General features: G+C 49.2%; 1 protein-coding gene across 1 annotated transcript in view; it reads right to left on the reverse strand.

Moving 5' to 3' along the window:
• Positions 1-638: 638 nt before the first annotated feature.
• Positions 639-24,062, reverse strand: part of IQANK1 (IQ motif and ankyrin repeat containing 1) — a 104,423-nt gene continuing 80,999 nt past the window's right edge. Inside the window, exons 11-15 of the mRNA XM_090040980.1 lie at positions 21,249-21,357; positions 15,477-15,573; positions 10,685-10,819; positions 4,551-4,679; positions 639-2,856 (exon numbers count right to left, since the gene is read on the reverse strand). Of these exons, the coding sequence (XP_089897106.1) occupies positions 2,682-2,856; positions 4,551-4,679; positions 10,685-10,819; positions 15,477-15,573; positions 21,249-21,357 (645 nt within the window). The 3' untranslated portion in view covers positions 639-2,681. The remainder of the gene's footprint in view (positions 2,857-4,550; positions 4,680-10,684; positions 10,820-15,476; positions 15,574-21,248; positions 21,358-24,062) is intronic.

Consider the following 24,062-nt stretch of genomic DNA (forward strand, 5'->3'; position numbering starts at 1 on the left):
AACCTCCTGGCTCCCTCAGCCCCCCCCCCCAGCCAGCTTGGGCACGGGCATGCCGTCAGGAGGCAGGGTTTGCAGCCAGCCGAGCACTCTGGCTGGGAGCAGGCAGGCTGCAAACCCCATCCCAGCCAGAGTGCCTGTCCACCTGCAAACCCTGCGTCACAAATGCTGTGCTCCCTGCCCTGCTACCCTCCCCCAGGCTCTTCAGAGCATCCTATGTGTGACTGGTGCAGCAGGGCACAGTGGGGCCATGTACGAAAGCTGCCTGCTGCTGCAAGCTCCATGCTGCCCTGGCCACACTCCCTCTGTGTGCACGGGGACCGTGCACCTCTGCCCTGCCCCCCCCCACAGATCTGGGGGTTGTGGGTCACGCCTGCCCCACTGCAGTATGTGCTGCCACTGGGAGCTAGCCCAGCCCAAGCCTGCAGCAGGCAGCAGCAGGGGGGAGCCGGCTCGTGCTCCTGCTTGACCAGCCAATGCCTTCCATTGTGGGTGGGGGGGGGGGCTGCAAACCTAGGTCCCTAGCCCCATAGCCCTGGGAGCCGCCTCCAGCAGGGCCAGGGAGCAGGGGCTGTTGGTGGGGGGGCAAGGGGCACAAGCAGAGCTGGGGGGCTGTGGTGGGGAGTGAGGGACACCAGCAGGGCTGTGCAAGACATTTAATTTTAACCACGGATTTTGGCATTTTTATCAGAGAATTTGTGATTTTTTTTTTTTTTAATCATGGAAAACCAGAATCCCTGGACAGGAGCAGAGGCTGTGGGAACTGGGCTTGTTTAGTCTGCAGAAGAGAAGAAGAGAAGATCAAGGCAGGATTTGATAGCAGCCTTCACCTCCCTGCAGGGGGGGTTGCAAAGAGGATGGAGCTGGACTGTTCTCAGTGGTGGCAGATGACAGAACAAGGAGCAATGGGCTCAAGCTGCAGCAAGGGAAGTTTAGGTTGGATATTAGGAAAATCTTTCTCACAAGAAGGGTGGTGAAGCAGTGGAACAGGCCCCAGAGAGGTGGTGGAGTTGAAGACCAGGGTAGACAAAGCTTTGTCTGGGATGTAGTTGGGGGTGGTCCTGCTTTGAGCAGGGGGTTGGATTAGATGTGACCTCCTGAAATTCCCTTCCTGCCCTCATTTTCTGTGTCTGATCTTGGCAGGGGGAAGAGAGGGGGGCAGACAGCCCAGCTGGCGCCTGGCCCTGGTGCAGAACAGCCAGGAAGCACTGGGATCAGCAGCTGCTAGAGCTCCATGGTGGGAAAGAGAGAAGGAAACCCAGGACATGCAGCTGTGCCAGCCTGCCAGGGAAGGGTGAAAAGCCAGTGCACACATGTGCAGTCACCAGCTCCCAAAATCATCTGTCCCTGTCCCCACTCCCCCTACCCCCAACACTACCTGGGGCCTTCAGCACCCTGGCCAGGAGGTGACTGGGGTGGATGTGTGCATGATGGGATGCAGCACCTGGACACAGTCAGTGCTCAGACAGCTGCCCCTGCTTGCATACAGGCCAATGGCTTCACCCCAAAGAGCACAGGGGCCAGGCCCACAATGATGCCTGTATAGCAAAGCACCACCCCCCGCATACACCACTGCCTGCCCTGGTGTCTTCAACTCTGCGCAGCTGGTGCCACCTGCCCATGGTGCCCAAGGACCAGCACACCCATCGGTGCTTGAACCACCAGCGTCTTGGTAGGCGTGGGTCTAGCCCAGGCTCCAGTCCCATCAGGATGCAACATCAGTGCTCTCCTGCCTGGCCTGTGTTCTCAAAGAGCCCTGTCACCACCCCAACACCCACCCACCCAAGGCAGGTTTGGGGGTGGTGGACTCCCTGCCCCCCACCTACATGGAGAATGGGACTGAGTGCCGCACCATCGGTGACATCATTTAAAAGCCCTGATTGTGCCCGAGCACATAAGCTGGCACGGCGTCACTCACCTACCTCACCCCAGTCCTTGCCCTGGTCCAGTGCTCTGGCTGTAAGCCCTCCCTGGACAAAGCCTGCAGAGGTTTGGTGCCAGGTCCCCTACTGCATGGCTGAGAGCTGCCAGAACCACCAGAAAAATTCAGTGGGGACTGTTGGCTAGCAGTCTCACAGAAGCCAGGTGATAGGTATCCAGGTCATGGCACTGGTATTAAATGCAGGCTGGCTCAAGTCCAGGTTTTAGCAAAAGTTTATTAAGCACAGGGCAGGCTGGATCTGTGGCTAACTGGCCGTCCCAGTTACAAAACTGCAGCACAACAACCACATGGGTGAAAAGGCTGCACCAAGCTCCACTCCCGGAGTGGGGGGGAGCCGATGGGCGGGAGAGGTGGGAAAGCAGATAGGCAGCAGTGAAGCTGGAAGAGGGCCACTAGCTTGAGGCCCCTGATGATGGGGCCTGTCAGAACAGAGGCTGAGCCTGAGGAGCAGGGCCAGGGGCCCATCCGCCCAAGCCTGCTCCCTTCCAGCCATGCGCCTGCACTGTCTCCAGCCTCTTGGCAGAGTGGAGCAGCGCCACGTACAGTGCCCCAAGTCTCCCCTCCCCACTCTACTACCTGACAGCCATCCCTTGTAAGCCTGCACCTTAATGCCTTCCTATACCCAGTACTCCCAGGCCCACATAGTGCCCTGCAGGATACAAGCCTACATGGGGATGTGTTGTCTTCAACATGCTTTTGGTTTCCACCCCCCCTTCCCCGCTTTGCTGTACATGGCCTGTGCCTACGAGCTGCTTCGGGACAGCACGACCTGAATGGGCAGGAGCTGCTGCAGCAGCTCCTCAGGTGGGTGGTGACACTTGGTGACAATGAACAGTTTGAATTTCTTGGTCCGGGCCTCCTGGAAGGCAGTGCGGAAATACTCGGGGCCATCCGTTGCTCTGGCTAAGCACAGGTACCTGCAGGTGGCAGCGAGCAGTGCTGTAAGGAGTCAGGGTACCACAGCACACAGGGCCCGGATTGGGCCCTGGAGCCCTTCAACAGCATCCACCTACTTCAGCCCACGCCAGAGAGCCTGGCACTGGCAGAGCAGCTACATGTGCATCGACTGCAGCAGTCCTGGAGCAACCCCGGGAGCCCATGCTGCACACACCCAAGCCCACGTCTTAGGCAGACTAGATGGCTCAGGGACATGCAGTTAGGCCTCTCTGCTTGGCAGTGAGGGCTGTGGGGCTGATCCTCTGCAGGGGGAGAGGCCTAGAACCCCTCTCTGCCATCCTGGATGAGTGCACTACCCACTAGACTCGGGTGCAAAAGAAAGGCATCACTATAGGGAAGCTGTGCCAGTCACCTCAGCTGTCAGCAGAGGAAACTGTACTGACTCCTGGCTGGTGGCACCAGATCAGAAACAAGCTCTGTGGCCAGGGTCATCCTGGGGGGTGGTGGCACAAATCAGGGCAACTGCCCCAGACCCCACACTTTGGCGGGGAGGGCCACAGAGCCGGGCAGAGCAGCTCCTCCGCATCCAGCTGCTTGCTACCCCACCCCCTGCCACTGACACTGGCAGCAGCAGCTTCTTCAGGTCTGGGATTGGAGCGGGATGGGGCCCCACATGGGCTGATTCGCTCCAGGCCCTGCACCCTGCTTGGGTCGCCTGTCTGTGGCATTAGGCTCGCAGGCCACATCAGGGAGCCACATGCATGAGAGACCCTCTGGAACAAGCACTCAGCTTGGCACAGCTGATTCCCCGTGTTCCTTAGCTGCGGGACAGTTTCTGAGAGGGCTGGTGAGGGGCTGCTTCCCCACCCTCTGCATGAGAGCTGGAGCCATAGCACCTGGGTCACTTGCAGGAGACACCAACAGCCTCAAAGCAAAGCCCCTCGGTGACAGGGACAACTTAAAGGTGTTCCTGAGGGCAGCCCTGGAGAGCAATGCGTAGCAGGCTGCACATGCTGTGGCTGCTTCAGAAAGGTTTTTTTCTGAATTAAATGATATGCAAGGCTCTGGCCCAGCAGCCCAAGCAGCGCCTGTTGGATGCAGCCTCTGCAATTGAGGCCCCGTGTATTTTTGCACTAGCAGAACATAACTGCACCCTGGCCACACACTGGGGAAGTGATGGTTTTGATACTCAGGGGCACGGGAGCAGTTTGGGCTGAGGCCAACAGGAATACACATTTGGTAGCAGTCCCTAGTAAAAAGAGAAGGCAAGGGACCCCGGACACAAGGGCTTCAGTAGCACACAGCCTTATCCAAAAGCCCACATGTGCTCAGGCATGCAGAAAGTGGCTGCACAACCCTTACACACAGGACAGGAGGCCTCTGGGTCCACACCAGGCACTGTCAGGGGCCAAGCCTGAGCCAGTGGAAATGACATCTCACCTCCAGGCCTGAGGGAAGTGACTGTTGCAGCAGACTTCTGGCCACTCCCTGGGGAAGGGCTGGAGGTGTTGCTACCTCACCTATGCCTCTGTATCTAGATACTTACAGCTGTCACAATGCCAGCGGGAGACAGGCCTCTGGGCTAGGAGTGCTAGCAGAGGAGGTGGGAGGGTCACCCACCAGGCCTCTCTTTCAGCTGGGGAGATGGTGTGGTTGGGGCCAGTAATCATTCTCTGCTGACAGGTACAGGACTTCCTTAGCCAGTGGTTCCTACCTCTCATTCTGCATTATCTGCCTGCTGAGAACTGCTTCGGCCAGGCCAGGTGTGATTCCCTCCAGCTGCCTCTTCACAGCATCGAACATGTTCACTTCCATCATGTCAAATACAACTGGCTTTCCATACCTGAGGGGTGGGGGAGCGGCTGAACAGTGAGTACATTTCAGAAGAGAGTCCAAGCCCCTCAGCACAAGTTATCAATTATCACAGGAACTACAGGCTTCAGGCTTTACATGCATAAACTTCTACTCACACTGCCAGGCAGAAAGATCCAGACTGCAGAGAGATGTGCACTCATTTACCTTGGAAAACATGTTACCAGCCTCTTTGCCTGACCTGGTTTCCAGGGTACAGGCTAAAACAAAGTTGGTTATTGAACTGGGACTCAGGAACCTCGGCTAAGCTGCTGGCTCTGCCAGAAACTCTGTGTAACCTTAAGCACATCTCAATCACCATATACCAGCTTCCCATTCAAACCCTGGGGATAATTATGCTCCTATTCTCTCAGCCTTGCTCTGACTTGTACATTTAGACTGATAGTGCCATGGGGCCAAAGCTGCTCCTCTTTGCTTACATATTGCCAGTCCAACAGGGTCATGATTGCTCCTGACACATGCACCCAGGACCACCTTAGGCACAGTGAGCCCCACATGCTCAATCAATGAGAGGAATCAATAAGAACACCACTTGTGCTCCAAGCACCTTAATCCTCCTGCCAAGAGCCTCATGGTCACCTCTCATCTGCTCACTTTCATTCCTGGCAGTAGCGTTGGTGCCTATGTGGACAAGCAGGAGGGGGATAGTGGTCCAAAGCATGGGTGAGCTTGGCAGTCTTTTTGTGACATCCTGAATTCGGGCTCCAGGCCCTAATGAATTTGTAGGTGGCTACAAGATCCCCTCTCAGCCTTCTCTTGCAGAGGCTGAAGAAGTCTAGGTCCCCCAGTCTCTCCTCATAGGTCTTGTCCTGTAAGCCCCTAACTATATAAGTGGCCTCCTCTGGACCCTCTCAAGTCTATCAACATCCTTCTTGAAGTACAGCGCCCAAAACTGGATGCATACTCCAACTGCGGTCTGACCAATGCTGCATAGAGGGGAAGTATCACCTCCTTAGATCTATTCGACATGCAGCTGTTGATGCATTACCTTACCTGAAGATTTCGTCACACTGACAACTCATGTTCATCTTGGACTCTGAGATCCCTTTCCTCTTTTGTGCTGCTGAGAGGGTCACTTCTCAGCCAGTCAGGTGCTGGATATTTTTGCGCCCTAGGTACAGCACTCTGCACTTGTCCTTGTTGTACTGCATCCTATTGTGTACTGCCCACTTTTCTAACCTGTCCAGGTTCGCCTCCAATCGTTCCTTACCCTTCGGAGTGTACACTTTACTCCACAATTTAGTATCATCCGCAAACTTGGACAGAGTACTTTTCACACCCACATCCAAATCACTGATGAAGACATTGAAGAGTACAGGTCCAAGGACCAAACCCTGTGGCACCCCACTGCCCACATCCTTTCAGGTCAATACCAACCCATCTACTACCACTTTCTGGGTGCAACCGCTAAGCCAATTTGCCACTCACCAGACCATGTAAACATCTATGTCACAACCTCTTAATTTATTTAAGAGAATAGGATGAGATACCATATTAAAGGCCTTGCTAAACTCCAAGAATATGACATCCACCTCTACTCCTGCATCTAAGCATTTTGTGACTCGGTCATAGATTTCATAGACATTCAGGCTGGAAGGGATCTTGGAAGATCATTGAGTCCAGCCCCTTGCCCCAGGGGCAGGAAGTCAGCTGGGGTCAAAGGATCCCAGCAAGATAAACGTCCATATGTCTCTGGAAGGAGTCCAGAGTAGGTGCTTGCACCACCTCTGGAGACAGTCTGTACCAGGCCTTTGGGGCTCAGACAGTAAAAAAGTTCTTCCTTATGTCCAGCCTGAAACAAACTTGGAGGAGTTTGTGACCATTTGACCTTGTCATCCCTTGGGGTGCTCTGGTGAACAGATGTTCCCCAGGTCTTGATATACACCCCTTCTATACTTATAGGCAGCCACCAGGTCCTCCCTGGGCCTGAGCTTTTCCAGGCTGAAGAGTCCCATGGCTCTCAGCCTCTTACCATAAGGCCTGTTTCTCCTGCCCTCTGTTCATGTGCATGGCTCCTCTGCACTCTCTCAAGCTTCTCCACATCCTTTTAAAATTGTGGAGCCCAGAATTGGATGCAGTACTCCAGCTGTGGCTTCACCAAGGCCAAGTACAGCAGGAGGATGACATCCTGGGATTTGCTTGAGAAGCATCTATGGATGCAAACCAGAGTTTTGCTCGCTTTACCAGGTACGACATCATACTGGTGGCTCATATTCAACTTGTGGTCAACCATGACCCCCAAGTCCTTTTCAGCCATGGTGCCAGGCCTATAAGTGTGCTGCAGGTTTTTTTTCCCCCAAGGTGGAGTATCTTGCATTTTTCAGTGTTAAACACCACTATCTCTGCTGACATCAACAAACCATCCTGCCACTACTGCCTTCTGAACCTGATGAAAGACAAACCCAAGCACCAGCTACCAGTTACGTAAAAGCACCTGGGTGGGGACAGGGGACAAGAAGCTGGACAGGAGCCAGCAGTGTGCTCTTGGCGCAAAGAAGGTGACCAGCATCCTGGGCTGCATTGAGAAGCGTTGCTGGCAGATCGAGGGCAGTGATTCTTCCCCTCTATTCAGCACTGGGGAGGCAACATTCAGAGTCCTGTGTCCAGTTGTGAGCCCCCACTACAGGAAGGATGTGGACAACTTGGAGACAGTACAGCTAAGGGCAACAAAAATGGCTGGGGGCTGGGGAACATGACTTGTGAGAAGAGGCTGGGGGAAACTGGGCTGATTTAGACTGCGGAAAAGAAGACTGAGGGGGAATTTAATAGCCACCTTCAATCCCCTGCAGAGTGGCTCCAAAGAGGATGGAGCTGAACTGGTCTCAGTGGTGGCAGACGGCAGAACAAGGAGCAATGGGCTCAAGTTGCAGCAAGGGAGGTTTAGGTTGGATATTAGGAAACATTCTCTCACAAGAAGGGTGGTGAGGCACTGGAACAGGCTGCCCAGAGAAGTGGTGGACTCTCCTTCCTTGGTGGTTTTTAAGACCCATGTGTTGGATTGAATTTAGGGCCCAGCCCTTATATCTTTGTTCCAGGCAAGCACAACCCTCAGACTGACCATGACCTTTCCATTCAATAATAGGCACATGTATTGATACAGAGTGAGAACAGAAAAGCAACAATACAAACAATCAAGCAATTCTATATCTACCAGTGCTAGGGCTGCCATCGGAGTCAAAGTGCATCTGGTCAGGATGCAGGCTCTACTCTGAGGATCTCTCTCTTGGGTGTCAGCAGTCTGGAGGTGGGATGCCAAGGCCCATAGCCTCCCTCCAGCAGGGTGCATGAGATGGGTTGCTGGTATGCCCTTGATCCATGGTGGCCTCAGGGACCCTACCCAGGGAGTGGGGACAGGGACCCCTCTCAGGGAGGAGGAGGAATAGGGACGGACGAGACAAAGAAAGAAAAGGAGGGACAGGAAGGGACTCTTTGTTAATCTCAAATCTCTGCTTTTGTATTCTCCTTCCCCCTTGAGGACTCCTGATGACTTAATCCATGGCTATCTCTGCTTGACTGTCTCTCAACTGTCACACGTCCATGTAGCCTTCTGGGACTTCTCCTAATTTGGTCTGTTCACCACAGCCCCTAACAATCTATGAACCTATAAATTGGGACTCAGCCCCCCCACCCCCCCGCTGGTCTGGAGCCTTGTAGCTGGTGTCACTTATCTTGTGTTATGGGACAATATGGTACACACTTCTTTGGTTCCCAGGCTGTGTGTCCTTGTTGTGTTAGACAACCTGTCTGCCTTGAAGGCTGTAACCTTGTGTTATGGCATGCCCTCCTTAATTCTCAGGCTGTCCATCTGGTGGTCTTGTTGTGCTAGAAAGCCCGTCTGTTTTCAGGGCTATATGGAACTCTGTGTGAAACCCAGGCTCTTACAAATCAATTAATCCCTGCTGCCTATCTTGACCCCTTATAATGTATATATCTATACCTATAGGCCAGTTCCCAAAAAACAGGCCTTTAAATACCATTTCTAAGACAACACCGGGTAGACAAAGCCTTGGCTGGGTTGATGTAGTTGAGGCTGGTCCTGCTTTGAGCAAGGGGTTGGACTGGATGTGACCTCCTGAGGTCCCTTCCAGCCCTCATCGTCTATGATTCTACAGGGCCCAGTGGCAGCCCTCCAGTGTGCAAATACTGCATTCTTCATGGAATCAAAGAAATTAAAGCCAGCAATAACAAACAGCATCCATCAATTAGTCCAGGAGTGCTCCACCCCAAGCCCATAGGCCACATCCCACCCCTGGCGCTGTGCAGGACTCCCCACAGGTCCATGAGGAAGCCCACAAGCCTTGGGCCTGTGCACTAGATAGGGCGCACAGGATGGTGTGGGGCCTGATCCCAGAATGCAGAGCTGGGCAGAGGTGGCACAGGGCCCCAGAGCCCAATCCCAGTGTTCAGAGCCAGGTGGAGGCAAGGCACAAGTGGACTGGGACCTCAGGAGCCAATTCAGCCTGCAGACCAGCCCTGCACTACTCATCTGGCTTGTGGGGTCAAAAAGTGAGTGCCACTGAATTAGTCTGATCACATGTATAACACAGGCCTGGTAATAAGCACTCAGTTACTTCTGTATCACACACTTTTTTCCTTTTTTTTTTTTTTTGCCTAATGCCTAGCTTCAAGAAAGGCATCCACCCTTGATCTGAAAGGCTTCAAGAAACTGAAAAGCTACAGCCTCTCTCAAGTTTGTTCCAATATTTATTTATCTTCATTGTTACAAAACATGTACCTTAATTCTCACTTGAGCCTGTCTGGGTTTAATTCCCCACCTGTCATTCTGGTTTGCTGGTATTTTCCCCCTTTAAGGTACTAATATGATGTAGGCAAGTCACCTCTTGATCTTTCTGATAAGCTAGAAGGACTGAGCTCCTTGAGCCTCTCATTGTAAAGCTTTTTCCCCAGCTGTCACATTATTTTCCTGACTCTCCTGAACCTTCTCCAATTTTCAAGATCCTTTAAAAATGTACAAACACGGTTCTCTCGGATCAGCGTCCCCAGTCCTACCAGAGGCAGCATTTCAAGAACAGAGGCAATCGAGCAGGTTGGACAGACACTTGGCTGGGACAGTTTAGTCAGGGACAATCCTGCCTGGAGCAGGGAATGGACTACATGCTACCTTGTGAGGCCCCTTTCACCCCCAGTTTCCTGTGAGCCTGTGAACATCACCTTCCTAACTCCTACACACTCTCTCAATACAACCAGGAGGCTCATGTGCAGTGACTGGTCCCCTGTAGCCCAAAATCTTCAGAGATCAGGTATTCAAGTGATTGTTAATGTAGCAGGGAAAGGCATAAAAAAGAACTGAGCGCTAAAGCCAGGCACATTCAAATGAGAAAGAAAGCACATGTTTTTAAGCAGCAAAGGTGACAGACTTAACTGTGAAGTATTGGATTCCCCATCGCTTGATCTCTTTAAATCAGTTTGGAACATGTCATGCCAGAGTTCAAAGAGTTGTTGAGCTCAAACAGTGGGTGATGCACTGAAACACAGGGGCTGCTGTTTAAGTAGAGTTCAGACCAAGTGACTGAATGCTCCTGCTTGTCTTAGTCCCTATGAGTGTATGAGTCCAGTCATGTGGGACAGAGACCAGGGAGTGAGGCTTGCAGCTGAGCCTGTTCCTACAGCTAGGGATGGAGACTGGGGAGGGAGGTTCCCAGCCCAGCCAGAACCCCTAGCTTTGCTGTAGAGGATGGTAACTGGAGACCAAGGCTCCTGTGTGGCTAGTATTCTTAGTCCTGCCATGTATGAGGAACGTGGGAACAGGAGGTCCTGCTCAGTTGGCATTCCCTGAAGCACAGAAGTGCTAACTGTAGCAAATGCTGCCATTCCCCCGATGAAGGAGACAGAAACAGGGCTTGAATGACCACTTGCTCTCTCACATCCAAAAGCATCCTGCTGAGCACTTCACCTGCGTGTGCTCCCCAAGACTTTCCAAACCTACCACTCCACCCCAGCAGCTCTGGCCCCTACCTGATGGCCCCCAGCAAGGCCAGCCGGACAGTCTCTGGGTTCATGTGGTTGGGGTTCAGTGTGTTCAGGTAATTTGTATCTCGATATCGCAGGAAAACTGCAGCTTGTCCAGATGGATCGATGATCAGGGGCCACCTGCATGAGTAGGAAAGGCAAAAGCCCCAGCCATTAGCCAGGACAGGGAATCCTAGAGATTTCAAGCTGGCAGGGAGCTCCAGAGGTCACATTTAGTCCAACCCCTACCTGAGGCAGGATCAGCCCTGTCCAAACCATCCCAGACAAACCCCGTGTCCAACCTCTGAGCAACATGACAGTCACCTCAGACACAGCACAGGACTTAACACCCTAATCAGCCACAGGTAAAGCAGGGAGACCAATGCCCTGATGCTGTAAAAGTTATTAATAAACGTTTGAGAGATCCCAGGAAAAGGGCCACAGAGGAAGGCAAAACCCTCCCAGTCTGTATTAATCTGACCATGGCATAAAATTCCTTCCTGACCCCAAACATGATGATCGTTCTGACCTGGATTGGAGAGGCAAAGCCAGAAACCTCCATATTTAAGTCAAAATCCCCAACTGAAGCCAACATTCAATGCCTCTGAGGAAGGCTTTAAAAAATCTTGCCATTTTTAGCAGTAGGGGCATGGAGGGAATTCCCTCCCAGGCCCATGGAACTACCAGCAAAGCCCACAAGCCTGGAAAATACCCATAAGTTGGACACTTCTGTGGCGGAATGCCGGACTAGCGGTTCCAGCACCGCTTAGGGGAGCCGCGGGCTTTGCGGAGCTGTGCGAGCGCGCGGCTTGTGGGGCGGGATTGAGGTAGCTTTATAGCCGCCCTCGAGGTTTGCCGAGTTGGCACAAGTAGATGACTTAGAGTAAGTTGTTAGTGTTTCTTAATCTATAGGGTGTCCGTTGGTTCACGAGGTTCCAGAGCCAGCCCTTGCGTTCCAACAGTGGAACTAGTCCAAAGCTCGGTGCGGCTGCTGACTCCTTAAGTCCCAGAACTGGTCAACGGCTCATTGATATGGATTGTTAGTAGTAGAAGTTATTACAGAGTAGATATAGAGTAAAACAAAAAGATTTTATTCACTCACCTGGCCTCACCCTCTTACGAGTAAGAGGGGAGGCTGGTTGGAACGAAGTTGCAGTAAATGCAAGTATAGCGAGCGTAGGTATGCTGTCTAAGCTACGATGAGAGGCAGTCGAGAAGTGGAGTTTCCAATGTTTCTTCAGTTACAGTATGCTGGATACTAAGGGGGTCTGTTGGTTCACGAGGTTCCAGAGCCAGCCTCTGCACTCCAACACCGGAACTAATCCAATGCTAGGTGCGGCTGCTGGCCCCGTAGTCTCAGAACTGGTCAACAGCTCATGAATGGGATATTCTATAGGGTGTCCGTTGGTTCACGAGGTTCCAGAGCCAGCCCTTGCGTTCCAACAGTGGAGCTAGTCCAAAGCTAGGTGTGGCTGCCGGCTCCCTAAGTCCCAGCACTGGTCAACGGCTCATGAATGGGATATACAATGCAATACTGTAACACGGTGAATCGTTGTCAGTTGTCGGATTTTTGAGGCCTTTGAGGCGGGGAGGCTAGGAACTGGTCTGTAGGATGATCAGGCCTACAGAGTTTTCCAGTCGTCGTCTCTGTTGCTTCCTGCTTTTTTGCCTCTCTTATAGATGTTCGTTGGACTGCCTCTATGACACTAACTACGATATAAGCTACGCATACAGAGATAGGATAATTTCTTTTACATAATAGTTACTAGGTAGATTCTCTACATAAGTTTCATTTCTGTAAAACTGACACTTTTTAGATGAGAGGCAAAAGTTACAGAGTACAGGTGTATGGCCTACTGCCAACAGAGAATAGTACCAGGCACTTGTTTAGACTAACAGTAAAAATTGCAAGGCAGCGAAAAGCGGTACCAGGCGCTTGCTTTGGTTCACAGCAAAGGCCTCAAGGTTACATAAATGTGAGAGTGCCGCACGGCAGTTACATAGAAAAGAAAAGAAATATAATATAAAATTGAAAAAATATAAAACAGTTACATGCTTAATAATGTAGAACAGTTACAACTTCCAGTAGTGGAGAGTCCACAAACTTCTGTAGGCCTCCATATTCCACTGACTCCCGGTTCTAACAGGGAAGAAGTTTCTTCTGATTTCCGATCTAAACTTATTTTGCTGCAACTTCAAGCTGTTGGTCCACATCCTCCCCTCTGCAGCAAGAGAGAAAAGGAGCTCTCCCTCTTCTTTATGGCAGCCCTTCAAGCATTTGACAACTGCTGTCATGTCCCCTCTTCAGCACTTTTTCCCTCAAGCTGAATGTTAGTGTGACAATATTTGGATCTTGGGGAGCACTGGATATGCAGCTGAATGAAGGCTTTGCCTGTGGCCTAGCAGAGCTGCTGACCACAAGGCAGAATGATATCTAAGCCAGCCATTTGCTTATGTACATCTTAACTGTGTCAACCATTTTCAAGTGAGTCTGTGTGAGTTTGTGTGCTGTGAATGAGATAAAGCTTTAGGAATGCGGAAGATGGTACAACATAGAACAGAAAAACAGACTGGCATGTGGAAAACAACATGTAATTAGTAACAAAATCCAAGACGAACATATGCAAAAAGGTGAATTATGATTGGTAAAGAAGCCTCCAGAAGCTTCCAGGTTTTGGTCAGTCTGCCCATTGACTGAAGAAGAGAAGTCAAAGTCTTAGAAATATGCTCATAGCAAAAAGACATGTAAATGAGCGAAATGCATAGGCAATTCCATGTTAATGCAGTATACAGTAAACAGAGGCGGGGCTTGAGATGGGAGGAAAAATGGGTGGAACAGGAGGAGGGACGAAGATGAAATCAATGTTAATGAACCTACACCAAAATATATAAATGTAGGAAAAAACTATTGTTCACTGCAGATCCCCTGGTTCACAGGCTGTGCGTCTGTGAGGGAGCCTTGTCCAAAGCTGTCTCCATTCTGAATAAAGCTGTTGCGAGCAATGTGTGCTGGTGTTTGCTCCCTGCTTGCTCTGTCTAATGAGTAACAGGATCCATGGGCAATTCAATCGTTGTCTCCCTAGTCGTTGGGTGCCGCATGCCTAGCTGAACACTGAACATGCCTAGCTCCTTCAGCTACTCCTTGCATGACCTGCTTTCCAAGCCCTTGATCATTTTTGTTGCCCACCTCTGGACACTCTCTCACTTTTCCACATGCTTTTTAAAATGGGGAGCCCAGAACTGCACACACTATTCAGATGAGGCCTGACCAGTGCCGAGTAAAGAGGCACTATCACCCCCAGGTCTTGCACCCTCACACTTCTATTGACGCATCCAAAAACTCCATTCACCTTTTGAGCAGTTGCATCACACTGCACTCATACAGAGTCTGTGATCTACCAAGACTCCCAGATCCTTTTCTGTAGTGCTACAATCCATCCAGGTGTCACTCATTTTATATCTGTTTTTTATTATTCTTCTGGAGGTGGAGCACCTTGCACTTGACAATGCTGAACTTCATCTTGTTAGCTGCAGCCCAGTCTTACAATCTATTGAGATCCTTCTGAATTGTGCACTTGTCCTCCAATATTTTCACAAACCTTCCCAGTTTTGTGTTGTCTGCAAAATTGCTTCAGAAGCTTTCTATGCCAGCATCCAAATAGCTAATAAACACATTGAACACCACTGAGTTCCCTGCGGGACTCCACTCAAAACCCCCTGCCAATCTGACATGGATTAATTTAGAATTATCCTTTGTTTTTAGCTCCTGAGCCACTTGTCTATCCATTTTATAGTAGTTTTGTCCAGCCCACATTTCTCCAATTTTTTAATGAGAAGGTCACATGGGACCTTGTCAAAAGCCCTGCTTAAGTCCAGATACACAATAGTCACAGCCTTCCCTTTATCCACCCAAGTAGCTACTTCAAAGAAGGAGATCAGATTTCTTTGACACGATTTGTTTTTCATAAATCCCTGCTGTCTGCTTGTGATCAGCCTGTCCTCCTCCAGATGACTGCAGATGGCCTTCCTTAGGATCTGCTCCAGTAACTTCCCAGGTATTAAGGCGAGACTAACCAGTCTGTAGTTCCCCTGTAATTCCCTTTTGCCTTTCTTAAACAGGGGTACTATATTGGCCCTTTTCCAGTCCTCTGGTACCTGGCCTGTCTTCCATGACTTCATGAAGATCAGTGCCAAAGGCTGCAAGATCTCCTCTGCCAGTTTCTTCAGTACCTGGGACTGCAGCTCATCAGGCCCTGACAACTTGAATTCACTCGGACCCATCAAACCATCCAACTCCAGTAGAAGAAACTAATGCCTCAAGCCAATCACAGCAAATATTTTCTACTGGGTGGCTGCTTTCAGGCTCTCTGGCAGCAGCAGGGAGATTATCCCTTCTAAAAATCTACTTTTTCTTTGAGTCAAGAATGAAACAAAACTACTCCAAATGTGTGACCCTTCTTTTAGGTTTCCCTTCTCCTCCATTTCTTCCTCTTCCTTCAGGTTGCAAGGTGATCTAGGTAGACACACTGATTTTATACCTGACCAGAACTGAAGCAGCTTCACTCACTCAATAAATAACAATACTTTTAAAAAAGCAATAGGAGTGTCTTCTTCCCTGAGGGACATGACTGTACACCATTGGCTTGCTTCATCAGGGACACCTAATGGCAGACTGACAATTGGTACCTCTGATCCTCAGAAGGTGTACTGACAGCATCATTGTGGGGACATTTCTACTGGTCACCACTATCACAACAAGAACGATGTCTAGATAGGCATAATCTCTTTCCAAGCTTACCGTCCATCCATGCAGATTTTGTTTCCCACATCCTTCAACAGTACATCATCAAGTTCTTGCACAGAGCACTTCAGCCCATGGAATTCACTCCCCGCCCCTGTTAATGAACAGAGAAAGCAATGAATAGCCCTCCTCATTCTTTACAAAAACCAGCATGAACAAAGTTGAACATTTTGCATTCCCATGAGAATTAGTGTAGACCCCATTCATAACAACTGTTACTGACTGTGCCACATCCCTTTGGACAGGAGTCTACCACCTAATAATTCCCTCAATCAAGAAGGCTTCCTTAATATTAACTCTACATTGCCCCATCTTAATTTCCACCCATTGCTCTCACCATATCATGCGAGTCTGCTTGAAAGAATTCTCCCTCTTCAATGTGTGCTCTTCAGAGATTTGTACACTGCTACCCTTCATATCCAGGGGGAGGCACACCTGCGCCACGGGTTAGTGAGGATTTAGTTAGGGAGCTTCTGGAGGGGTTGGATGTATTCAAGTCAGCCGGCCCGGATGATCTCCACCCTAGAGTTCTAAAGGAACTGGCCGAGGTCAATGCAAGTCCCCTGGCACAACTTTATGAGCACTCGTAGTGCTCTGGTGAGGTACTGGAGGACTGGAAGAGGGCCAACGTGGTCCCCATCTTCAAAAAAGGCAGGAAGGAGGACCCAGGAAACCATAGGCCGGTTAGTCTCACCTTGATCCTAGGCAAGCTGTTCAAGAAAATTATACTGGCACACAACCAGGAGGGGCCAGCAGGGGACTGCATGCTTAGGGGCAACCAACATGGGTTCATCAGTGGCAGGTCCTGTGAGAACAACCTGGTAGCCTTTTACGATCAGATCACCAGATCATTAGACGCAGGGGTAGCAGTGGATATAATCTTCCTGGACTTCCGGAAGGCTTTTGACACTGTCTCTCAACCTGTTCTCATTAAGAAACTGGGGGGTGTGGTGTAGACACCCCTACAGTCAAATGGGTCACCAACTGGCTGCAGGGCCACACCCAGAGGGTGGTAGTGGATGGGTCCTTCTCAACCTGGAAGGACGTGGGCAGTGGGGTTCCGCAGGGCTCGGTCCTCAGGCCCACACTGTTCAACATCTTCATCAGCGATTTGGATGAGGGGGTAAAAAGCACCCTGTTCAAATTTGCTGATGACACTAAGATGTGGGGGGATGTGGGCACATTGGAAGGATGCAACAGGCTACAATCAGACCTAGACAGGTTACAAGGGTGGGCAGATGAGAATAGGATGGGTTTCAACACAGACAAGTGCAAGGTGATGCACCTGGGGAGGAACAACCAGCACCATACCTACAGGTTGGGAAACTTCCCTCTTGTCAGCACAGAGGCGGAAAGGGATCTGGGGGTCATCATTCACTCCAAGATGAACATGGGCCGGCAGTGTGGAGAGGCAGTAAGGAAGGCCAACCGCACCTTGGCATGCATCCATAGATGCATCTCAAGCAGGTCCAGGTGGGTGATCCTCCCCCTCTATGCGGCACTGGTCAGGCCACAGCTGGAGTATTGCGTCCAGTTCTGGGTGCCATACTTCAAGAGGGAAGTCGACAGCATGGAGAGGGTCCAGAGGAGGCCACTCGTATGATCAGGGGACAGCAGGGCAGGCCCTATGAGGACAGGCTGCGGGACCTGAACCTGTTCAGCCTCCACAAGAGAAGGCTAAGGGGAGATCTTGTGGCCTGTTATAAACTAGTCAGGGGGGATCAGCAGGCATTGGGGAAGTCACTGTTTCCCCAAGCACCACCAGGAGTGACCAGGAATAACGGTCACAAGTTGGCAGAGGGTAGGTTTAGGTTAGATATCAGGAGGCGCTACTTCACAGTCAGGGCGGCTAGGGTCTGGAACCAGCTTCCAAGAGAAGTGGTGCAGGCTCCTACCCTGGGGGTGTTTAAGAGGAGGTTAGATGCACATCTTGCTGGGGTCATTTGACCCCAGTATTCTTTCCTGCCGTGGCAGGGGGTCGGACTAGATGATCTGCTCAGGTCCCTTCCGACCCTAGAAACTATGACTATGAAAAGGGAGGGGAGGGGAGTTCAGGATGAGTGGTTGCTCCTCAAGGGAACAATCCTGGATGAGCAAGCAAAGTCTGACCCATCTCAGAGGAAAGGCAGCAAAAAGTCACAGCAGCCCCCTTGGCTCTGCAGGGAACTCCGTAGGTGTTGCTTGGCCAATCTTATTTCCTTTTACAACCAGATTCCCATTTAATTTGGTTCATTTTCAACTTTCAATTACTGACTTTCCTCCAACTTGAGTTCTTAGTTTTCCCCTATAATTCAGAGAGGTTTTCTACCTTATAAAATCTGCCCCTTTATTCGACTGGGAGCTTAATCAGGTGGCTTGTCATGGCCCTTCTCCACAGGACAGAGTAAAGTTTATGTTGAATAGCTGACTCTTGTACCTGGTGTGAGCAGCACAATACAATACTTGGCACATGACTGATAAATGAGGGGGCCATGCATTCCTTATCCATGAAAGTTGTCATCCAAAGAAGAAGGGTAACTGTCTAATATGGTTTCTCTTGTGCAGAGTGAGAGGTCTCAGATTCCACAGTTCACAGATGAAGTCCAGGATATTGGATAATACACACAGCTAGAGGAAGGTGGGTCTTCAGGAGACATTTATGAGGGGATGGTGCTTTATGGGCTCATGAAGGGCAGTGGCAATAATGCATGCATGAGGTTGCGCACTGCTTCATCAAGGTGGACAGGGGGCCTAACTACTGATGGATGACAAGAAACTGTCATGTCCCTAAAATGTGTCATCTCTTACTACCAGCATCGCCTCCATCTTCCCTGACAACACTTTGGTCAGATGTTTTTCATTCACAAATTTTCTGAAATCTTCATGACAGAATTGTCTGTGGCTGCAGCATCATTGACAAGCCATGGTATTAGAGCGCAGTGTCTCATTGCCTCTCCAGAAGTCATGTGAATAAGAATAGGAGATAGGACTAACTGTCTTGTTTGTCTCCAAAAAGCAATGTTGAGGAAAAGAACTGAGAGACCTGGCTGTGAGGAAGGAGTAAAGCAAGGTGTATACTACTCTGCTCTCTCCTGCTAAGCCTCAAGGGCATCGGAACTGCTGCTGATAGAATGCTGATGGCATAAATGCTTGTCCTCGGTAACTAACTATAAGGAAACGGCTATCCTCCAGCACCACCTCTATGGTAAACCCAGGAAAGCACTGGATTGGAAAAGGTCTAGCTCACTACCACCTGCTGGTCAGCATGTCACAAATAAACTGCACCAAAGTTGTAAAGACTGTGAAGAGAAGACGTTTTTTTCAGTTGCTTAATAAACCAAGGCAAGGAATGTGGGTTAACAAGAAGAAAATCTCAGATGAAAATAAATCTGGTGTAATTAGCATTCACTGAATCTTGATGGAATAATCTGTACAACTGGAATATTAAAAACACTACTTTTAACTGGTTAGGAAGAAGAGAATGGTTAAAATATGCGTGGGAGAGGCACTATTAAAGACACTTTTGTGTTTTACAGTTCTTGATAACTCAGAACCACAGGATCTTGAATGCTTGTGACTCAATGTGCTAAAAAACAAAGGCCAAGAGTGTGTAGCAGCATGGGTCTGTGCAGACAGCAAAAATAGATCCATAAGGGCCTGTGATGTGTGAGAAGAAAAAAAAATGTTGTAATGAGGGACCTTAATTTGAGAGAGGCACTGGGAAGGGCTCACACAGCCAGCAGAAAATCATTATTAAGGTACATAAAAATTAGAAATAATGATTACTTTCCAGCACAGAAGTATTGGACCCAGGATAACTACTTTTGCCTCATGTGAGACAGAGTTGAAGTACCAGAAAATCACTGGACTGGAAGTTGGAAGCTTCACAGAAATAGTGGCTGTGACTTGATTAACATTCAGTACAGTCAAACAGAAGTTAATTATAACCATATTCACTGCTTCAAAAAAAGTTAATTTCCCAAAGCTAATAAAAACTATAAGTGAAACAGTTTGAAAGAAAAAAAATAATTAGAAAAAAATGTGAATATATATTGGGAGTATTTTAAAAAGTTTATTAGATGCTCAAAAAGCCACAATTCCAAAATCAAGGAAGAGGATTAATCTCACAAAAAAAATCCATTTAGGCTCAGTGACAAAGTGATGGCAGTGGTTAATTTAAAACATTTAAACAAAGGGAACAAAAGGAAACAAATAAATTAAGAGATGGAAACTGCAGAAAATTGTTAAGGGAGGCTCAAGACATTAAGTGAAACTTGATGGTTGAAAGAATTTAAGACAGAACTTAGGACAGAAACTTAGGAGTTTTTAAAAACATATTAAACAAGAGAGACATTACTAGATAGAGATGGTATAATGTAGGAAAGGAAGAAATGTTCCATAAATATTTCTATGCTGTACTTGGAAAGAAACATGAGGATAATGAAGTATTTTGCAGTCTCTTAATAACCCAGAAGGAAGAGTTCAATTGTTGTAACACTGGGTTTTTTTCTATTTTCCCTCTGACTGTTGCTATGAAAAATTATGCCAATTTTGAACTATAGAATAAAAGCCTTCCTTTCTGCAGCTACTGGCTCCATATAAATCTCTAACTCTCCTGAGCATTTGAATTTTCTCAGAAGAATCTGCTTTCTCTCTTGCTTCTGCCTTGCTATAACTTTTACCTCTAGCAATTGTCTTAATCTCTTAACAACAGGGATTGGCAATCTACTATGAGATTCAGCCCACAAAGCCATTTAATTTGGTCTCTGGCAGGGTGTTAACCCATGTGGCCAGGGAAATGGTGATGCAGAGGAACTGGAGAAATCCAGAGATGAGAGATAAAAATGATAAATGGTTGGAAAGAGCCATGTGAGGAAAGGCAATGGAACTATACATTTGGAAAGAAGGAGACTAAGAGGAGGACATGATAGCACCCTTCAAACGTATGAAAGGCTGCCATAAAGAAGAAGGAGAAATTTTGTTCTTTCTTGCCACAGAGGAAAGGAGGTGAGAAAATGTGTATAAGCTGCAGCAAAACAAACTTACAATAAATCTCAGGAGAATCTTCCTGACAATCAGAACCACAGGACAATGGAATCAGCTGCCTAGAGAATGTGCAGAATCTCTTTTCTTGGAGGTTTTTGAGACAAGACTGTAGAGGCATCTTCCTGAGATTGATTAGGAATAGTGAAACCTACACCTGAGCAGGGGGTTAGACTAGATGGCCATTCCAACTCCACAGACCTATACCTGTCTTAGTTCCCCCAGATGTTTAATCTACATGGATCATGGTGTGCAAGCATGCATGAATCACTTGAGGAGCACAGTCCATTGGGGCAGCATGTAACTTGCATCAGCTCATGCTTTCCCCGCAGCTCAGTGTCATACAGTGTCAGGTAGTCTCAGCTGCCTCTTAGTTCCCTCTTATCTCCTAAGGCAGTGAGACGGAACACAGTTCTGTCTTCCTGCTAACTTACAGCACCTTTCCTTCAACATAATTTACCATCTCTTTCTAGCCATCTAATCAATAACTAAAATAGTGAGCACAGAGCATGTTTAGAGCTTCTTGTGTCCAACTGACAATCTTGGCTTTTCTTTTCAAGCCTGAGTCCCAGTTTGTTGCAAAAGCTTCTTTCTACCTGGAAAAAAATTCTGATCTCACATAGTTAGAGCTAAGAGAACCTACACAGATAAAGAGTTGAATAACTTTAAACTTGCCCGGGTCCTGGATGAAAACCCTTCCTACCAAACCTAAGTCAGCCAGCTCATGACACCAATAGCTGCGCCTACCTTCCAGGGTCTGTTCCCGCAACCTAAGTCTAGCCAGAGACAGTTTCTCTTCTGCTTTCTCAGCAGCCAGGCGTAGAGTCTCCACCAACTCTTCAGCATCATGAATTACCTACAATAGGGAAAGCCAGAAAAAAAACAAGTTTTTTTGTAGAGTCACAGGTGTACAGGCACAGAAGCACAGAAATATGAAGCTGGAAGGGACCTCATGGGGTCAACCCCCTACAGTGAGGTAGGATGAATATACCTACACTACTCCAATACACACTGGTCTAACCTACACACAACCCCCCCCAGTGAATTAAAACAAGAACATCAATGCCATTTACTGGATCAGGTCATAGGTCCATAGATTGTTAGGGGCTGGAAGGAATTTTGCAGACCATTGGGTCCAGCCCCCCCAGCTCTAGGCAGGAAGACAACTGGGGTTAGGTGACCCCAGTGAGGTGACTGTCTCGTCTCCTCTTGAAAACCTCCAGGGTAGGTGACTGCACCACCTGTGAAGGGAGTTTATTCCACAGTTGGGACACCCTGACTGTGAAGAAGTTTTTCCTGATATTAAACCTGAAGCGGCCTTCCAGGAATTTGTATCCATTGGTCCTGGTCTTCCCCAGGAGTGCCCTAGTGAACAGCTGTTCACTGAGCTCCTGATGCACTCCTCTAATATAGCGGTACACTGCTATCAAGTCCCCTCTCAACCTTCTCTTTTTTAGGCTAAAGTGGCCCAGGTCCCTCAGTCTCTCCTCATAGGGCTTCCCTTGCAAGTCCCTGATCATCCGGGTGGCTCTTCTCTGGATCCTCTCAAGTTTTTCCATATCCTTGTTGAAGTGTGGCACCCAGAACTGGATGCAGTACTCCAACTGCAGTCTCACCAGTGCTGAGTACAGCAGGAGTATTACTTCCTTAGTCTTACACAAGATGCATTGGTTGATGCATGCCAGCATGTTGTTTGCCCTGCTGACCACTGCCTCACGCTGACGGCTCATATTCATACAATGGTCGATCATTACCCCTAGATCCCTTTTGGCCATGGTGCAAGTCAAGCTGTCACCACCGAGCCTGTATGTATGTTGAGGGTTGTTTGCCCCCAAATGGAACACCTTACACTTAGAAGTGTTAAACTTCATCTGGTTCCAGTCTGCCTAGCTCTCCAGTCTGTCCAGGTCCATGTATCTGAAACCTATCTTCTGCCATGACCACATTACTGCCCCATAACTTGGTATCATCCACAAACTTGGTCAGCAAGCTTTTCATTCCCCCATCCAAATCACTGGTAAAGATGTCGAAAAACACTGGTCCAAGCACGGACCCCTGACCACTTGTCACATGAGACCACTGGCCACTTAACACTGGGACGACACAGATCCATTCATAAGAACTCTCTGAGTCCTATGGTGTAGCCAGTTTCCCACCCACTGAAGTGTGGAGCAGTTGAGCCCACAATCTCTCAGTTTTCCCACAAGGATATCATAGGATACTACATCAAAAATTTTTGGAAGTCTAGGTATATAACATTTACCATGTCTCCTGTATCCAGGTGGTGAGAGACCTGATCATAGAAGATAAGAGAGGTAAGACAAGACATACCCATGACAAAGTCATGCTGGCTGTCATTCAGAATCTTACCTTCTGCGAGCATATCGCGTATAGATTCTTTAATGAGCTTTTCCAAGATTTTCCCTGGGATGGGGGTTAGGCTGATTGGCCTACAGTTGCCCGAGTCCTCTCTCTTCCCCTTCTTGAAGACGGGCACAATGTTGGCCCTCTTCTAGTTGTCCAGGATTTCCCTGGTGCACCACGAATTCTGAAAGAGCTTTGCCGGGGTCCCGCGATGACCTCATGCAGTGCCAGAGCGTGGATGCTGAGGCGGAGGGTGAACAGGACATGTGGCAGAAAGCCACCTTGTTTCTCCCCAAAATCTCTGCCCTGTGACACTGTGACTAAAATCTCTGAGCTGCAACCATTTGATGAGGGTGGGCCCAGCACATAGGGCACCACACCCTCAGCCTGTCTATTTAGGTAACTTGAGCTGGCTGCATTCCTGAGGGAGCGGGGAAACCTGCTCCCTCTGCCTACGTGACTTGCATCAATTACCTGGGTGGGGGGTTTCTACCTGGGGAGCTGGAATCTGCCTGGTAACAGGTGATGTATTTCAAATCGGTTGGCTGACAGCCAACTGGGGCTCACCTCCACTGGACCAGGTGAATGAGGTCACAGGGGCTATATAGGTTGGGAGGGGGAGGAGGCTCCTTCTTCTCTCTTCGGCCATGAGGTGAAGCAGCAGCAAAGCAGGGGAGACAGAGAAGCCTTACCATCTGAACCTAGCTCTCTCTCTCACCCCAAGACTCCAGAGGGGAAACTGGAGAACTCTGGAAGATGCTTGTGAGAAAGCTACTCAATCGGATTAGATATTTAGCTGGCAGTAACACAGATGCGTAATCAAAAGGCTACCTCAGCCACACTGTTTGCTCTTTAGGATTTCTAAGATATTGCTCAACCCTGTACCCTAGTTTACCCTACCCCTTGTAATCAATAAAGTTCTCCTTTTTGACTGGTGTGGGAGACTTATTGAGGGGTGGGTCTAAATTACGCCAGAGACCCCTTAGGTCTGCGGACTAAGGGAGACTTTACTTTTTGCCCCCTTGACTTGGGGAAGTGCCCCAAGTGCCTGTACCAGGTCGAGTACCCGTCGGACTATTAGGCCTGTGTTTCCCCGAGGACACAGGGCCGAGACAGTCCTTTCTCGGGGTGGTGGCAGCAACGTTACCCCCAAACTAGCGAGTGTGCTCCGGGAGAGGGGTCAGCCAAGCATAAGGC

Source organism: Crocodylus siamensis, chromosome 3 (genome assembly GCF_052110815.1).
Source record: "Crocodylus siamensis isolate JL-2025a chromosome 3, ASM5211081v1, whole genome shotgun sequence".
Taxonomy (NCBI): Eukaryota; Metazoa; Chordata; order Crocodylia; family Crocodylidae; genus Crocodylus; species Crocodylus siamensis.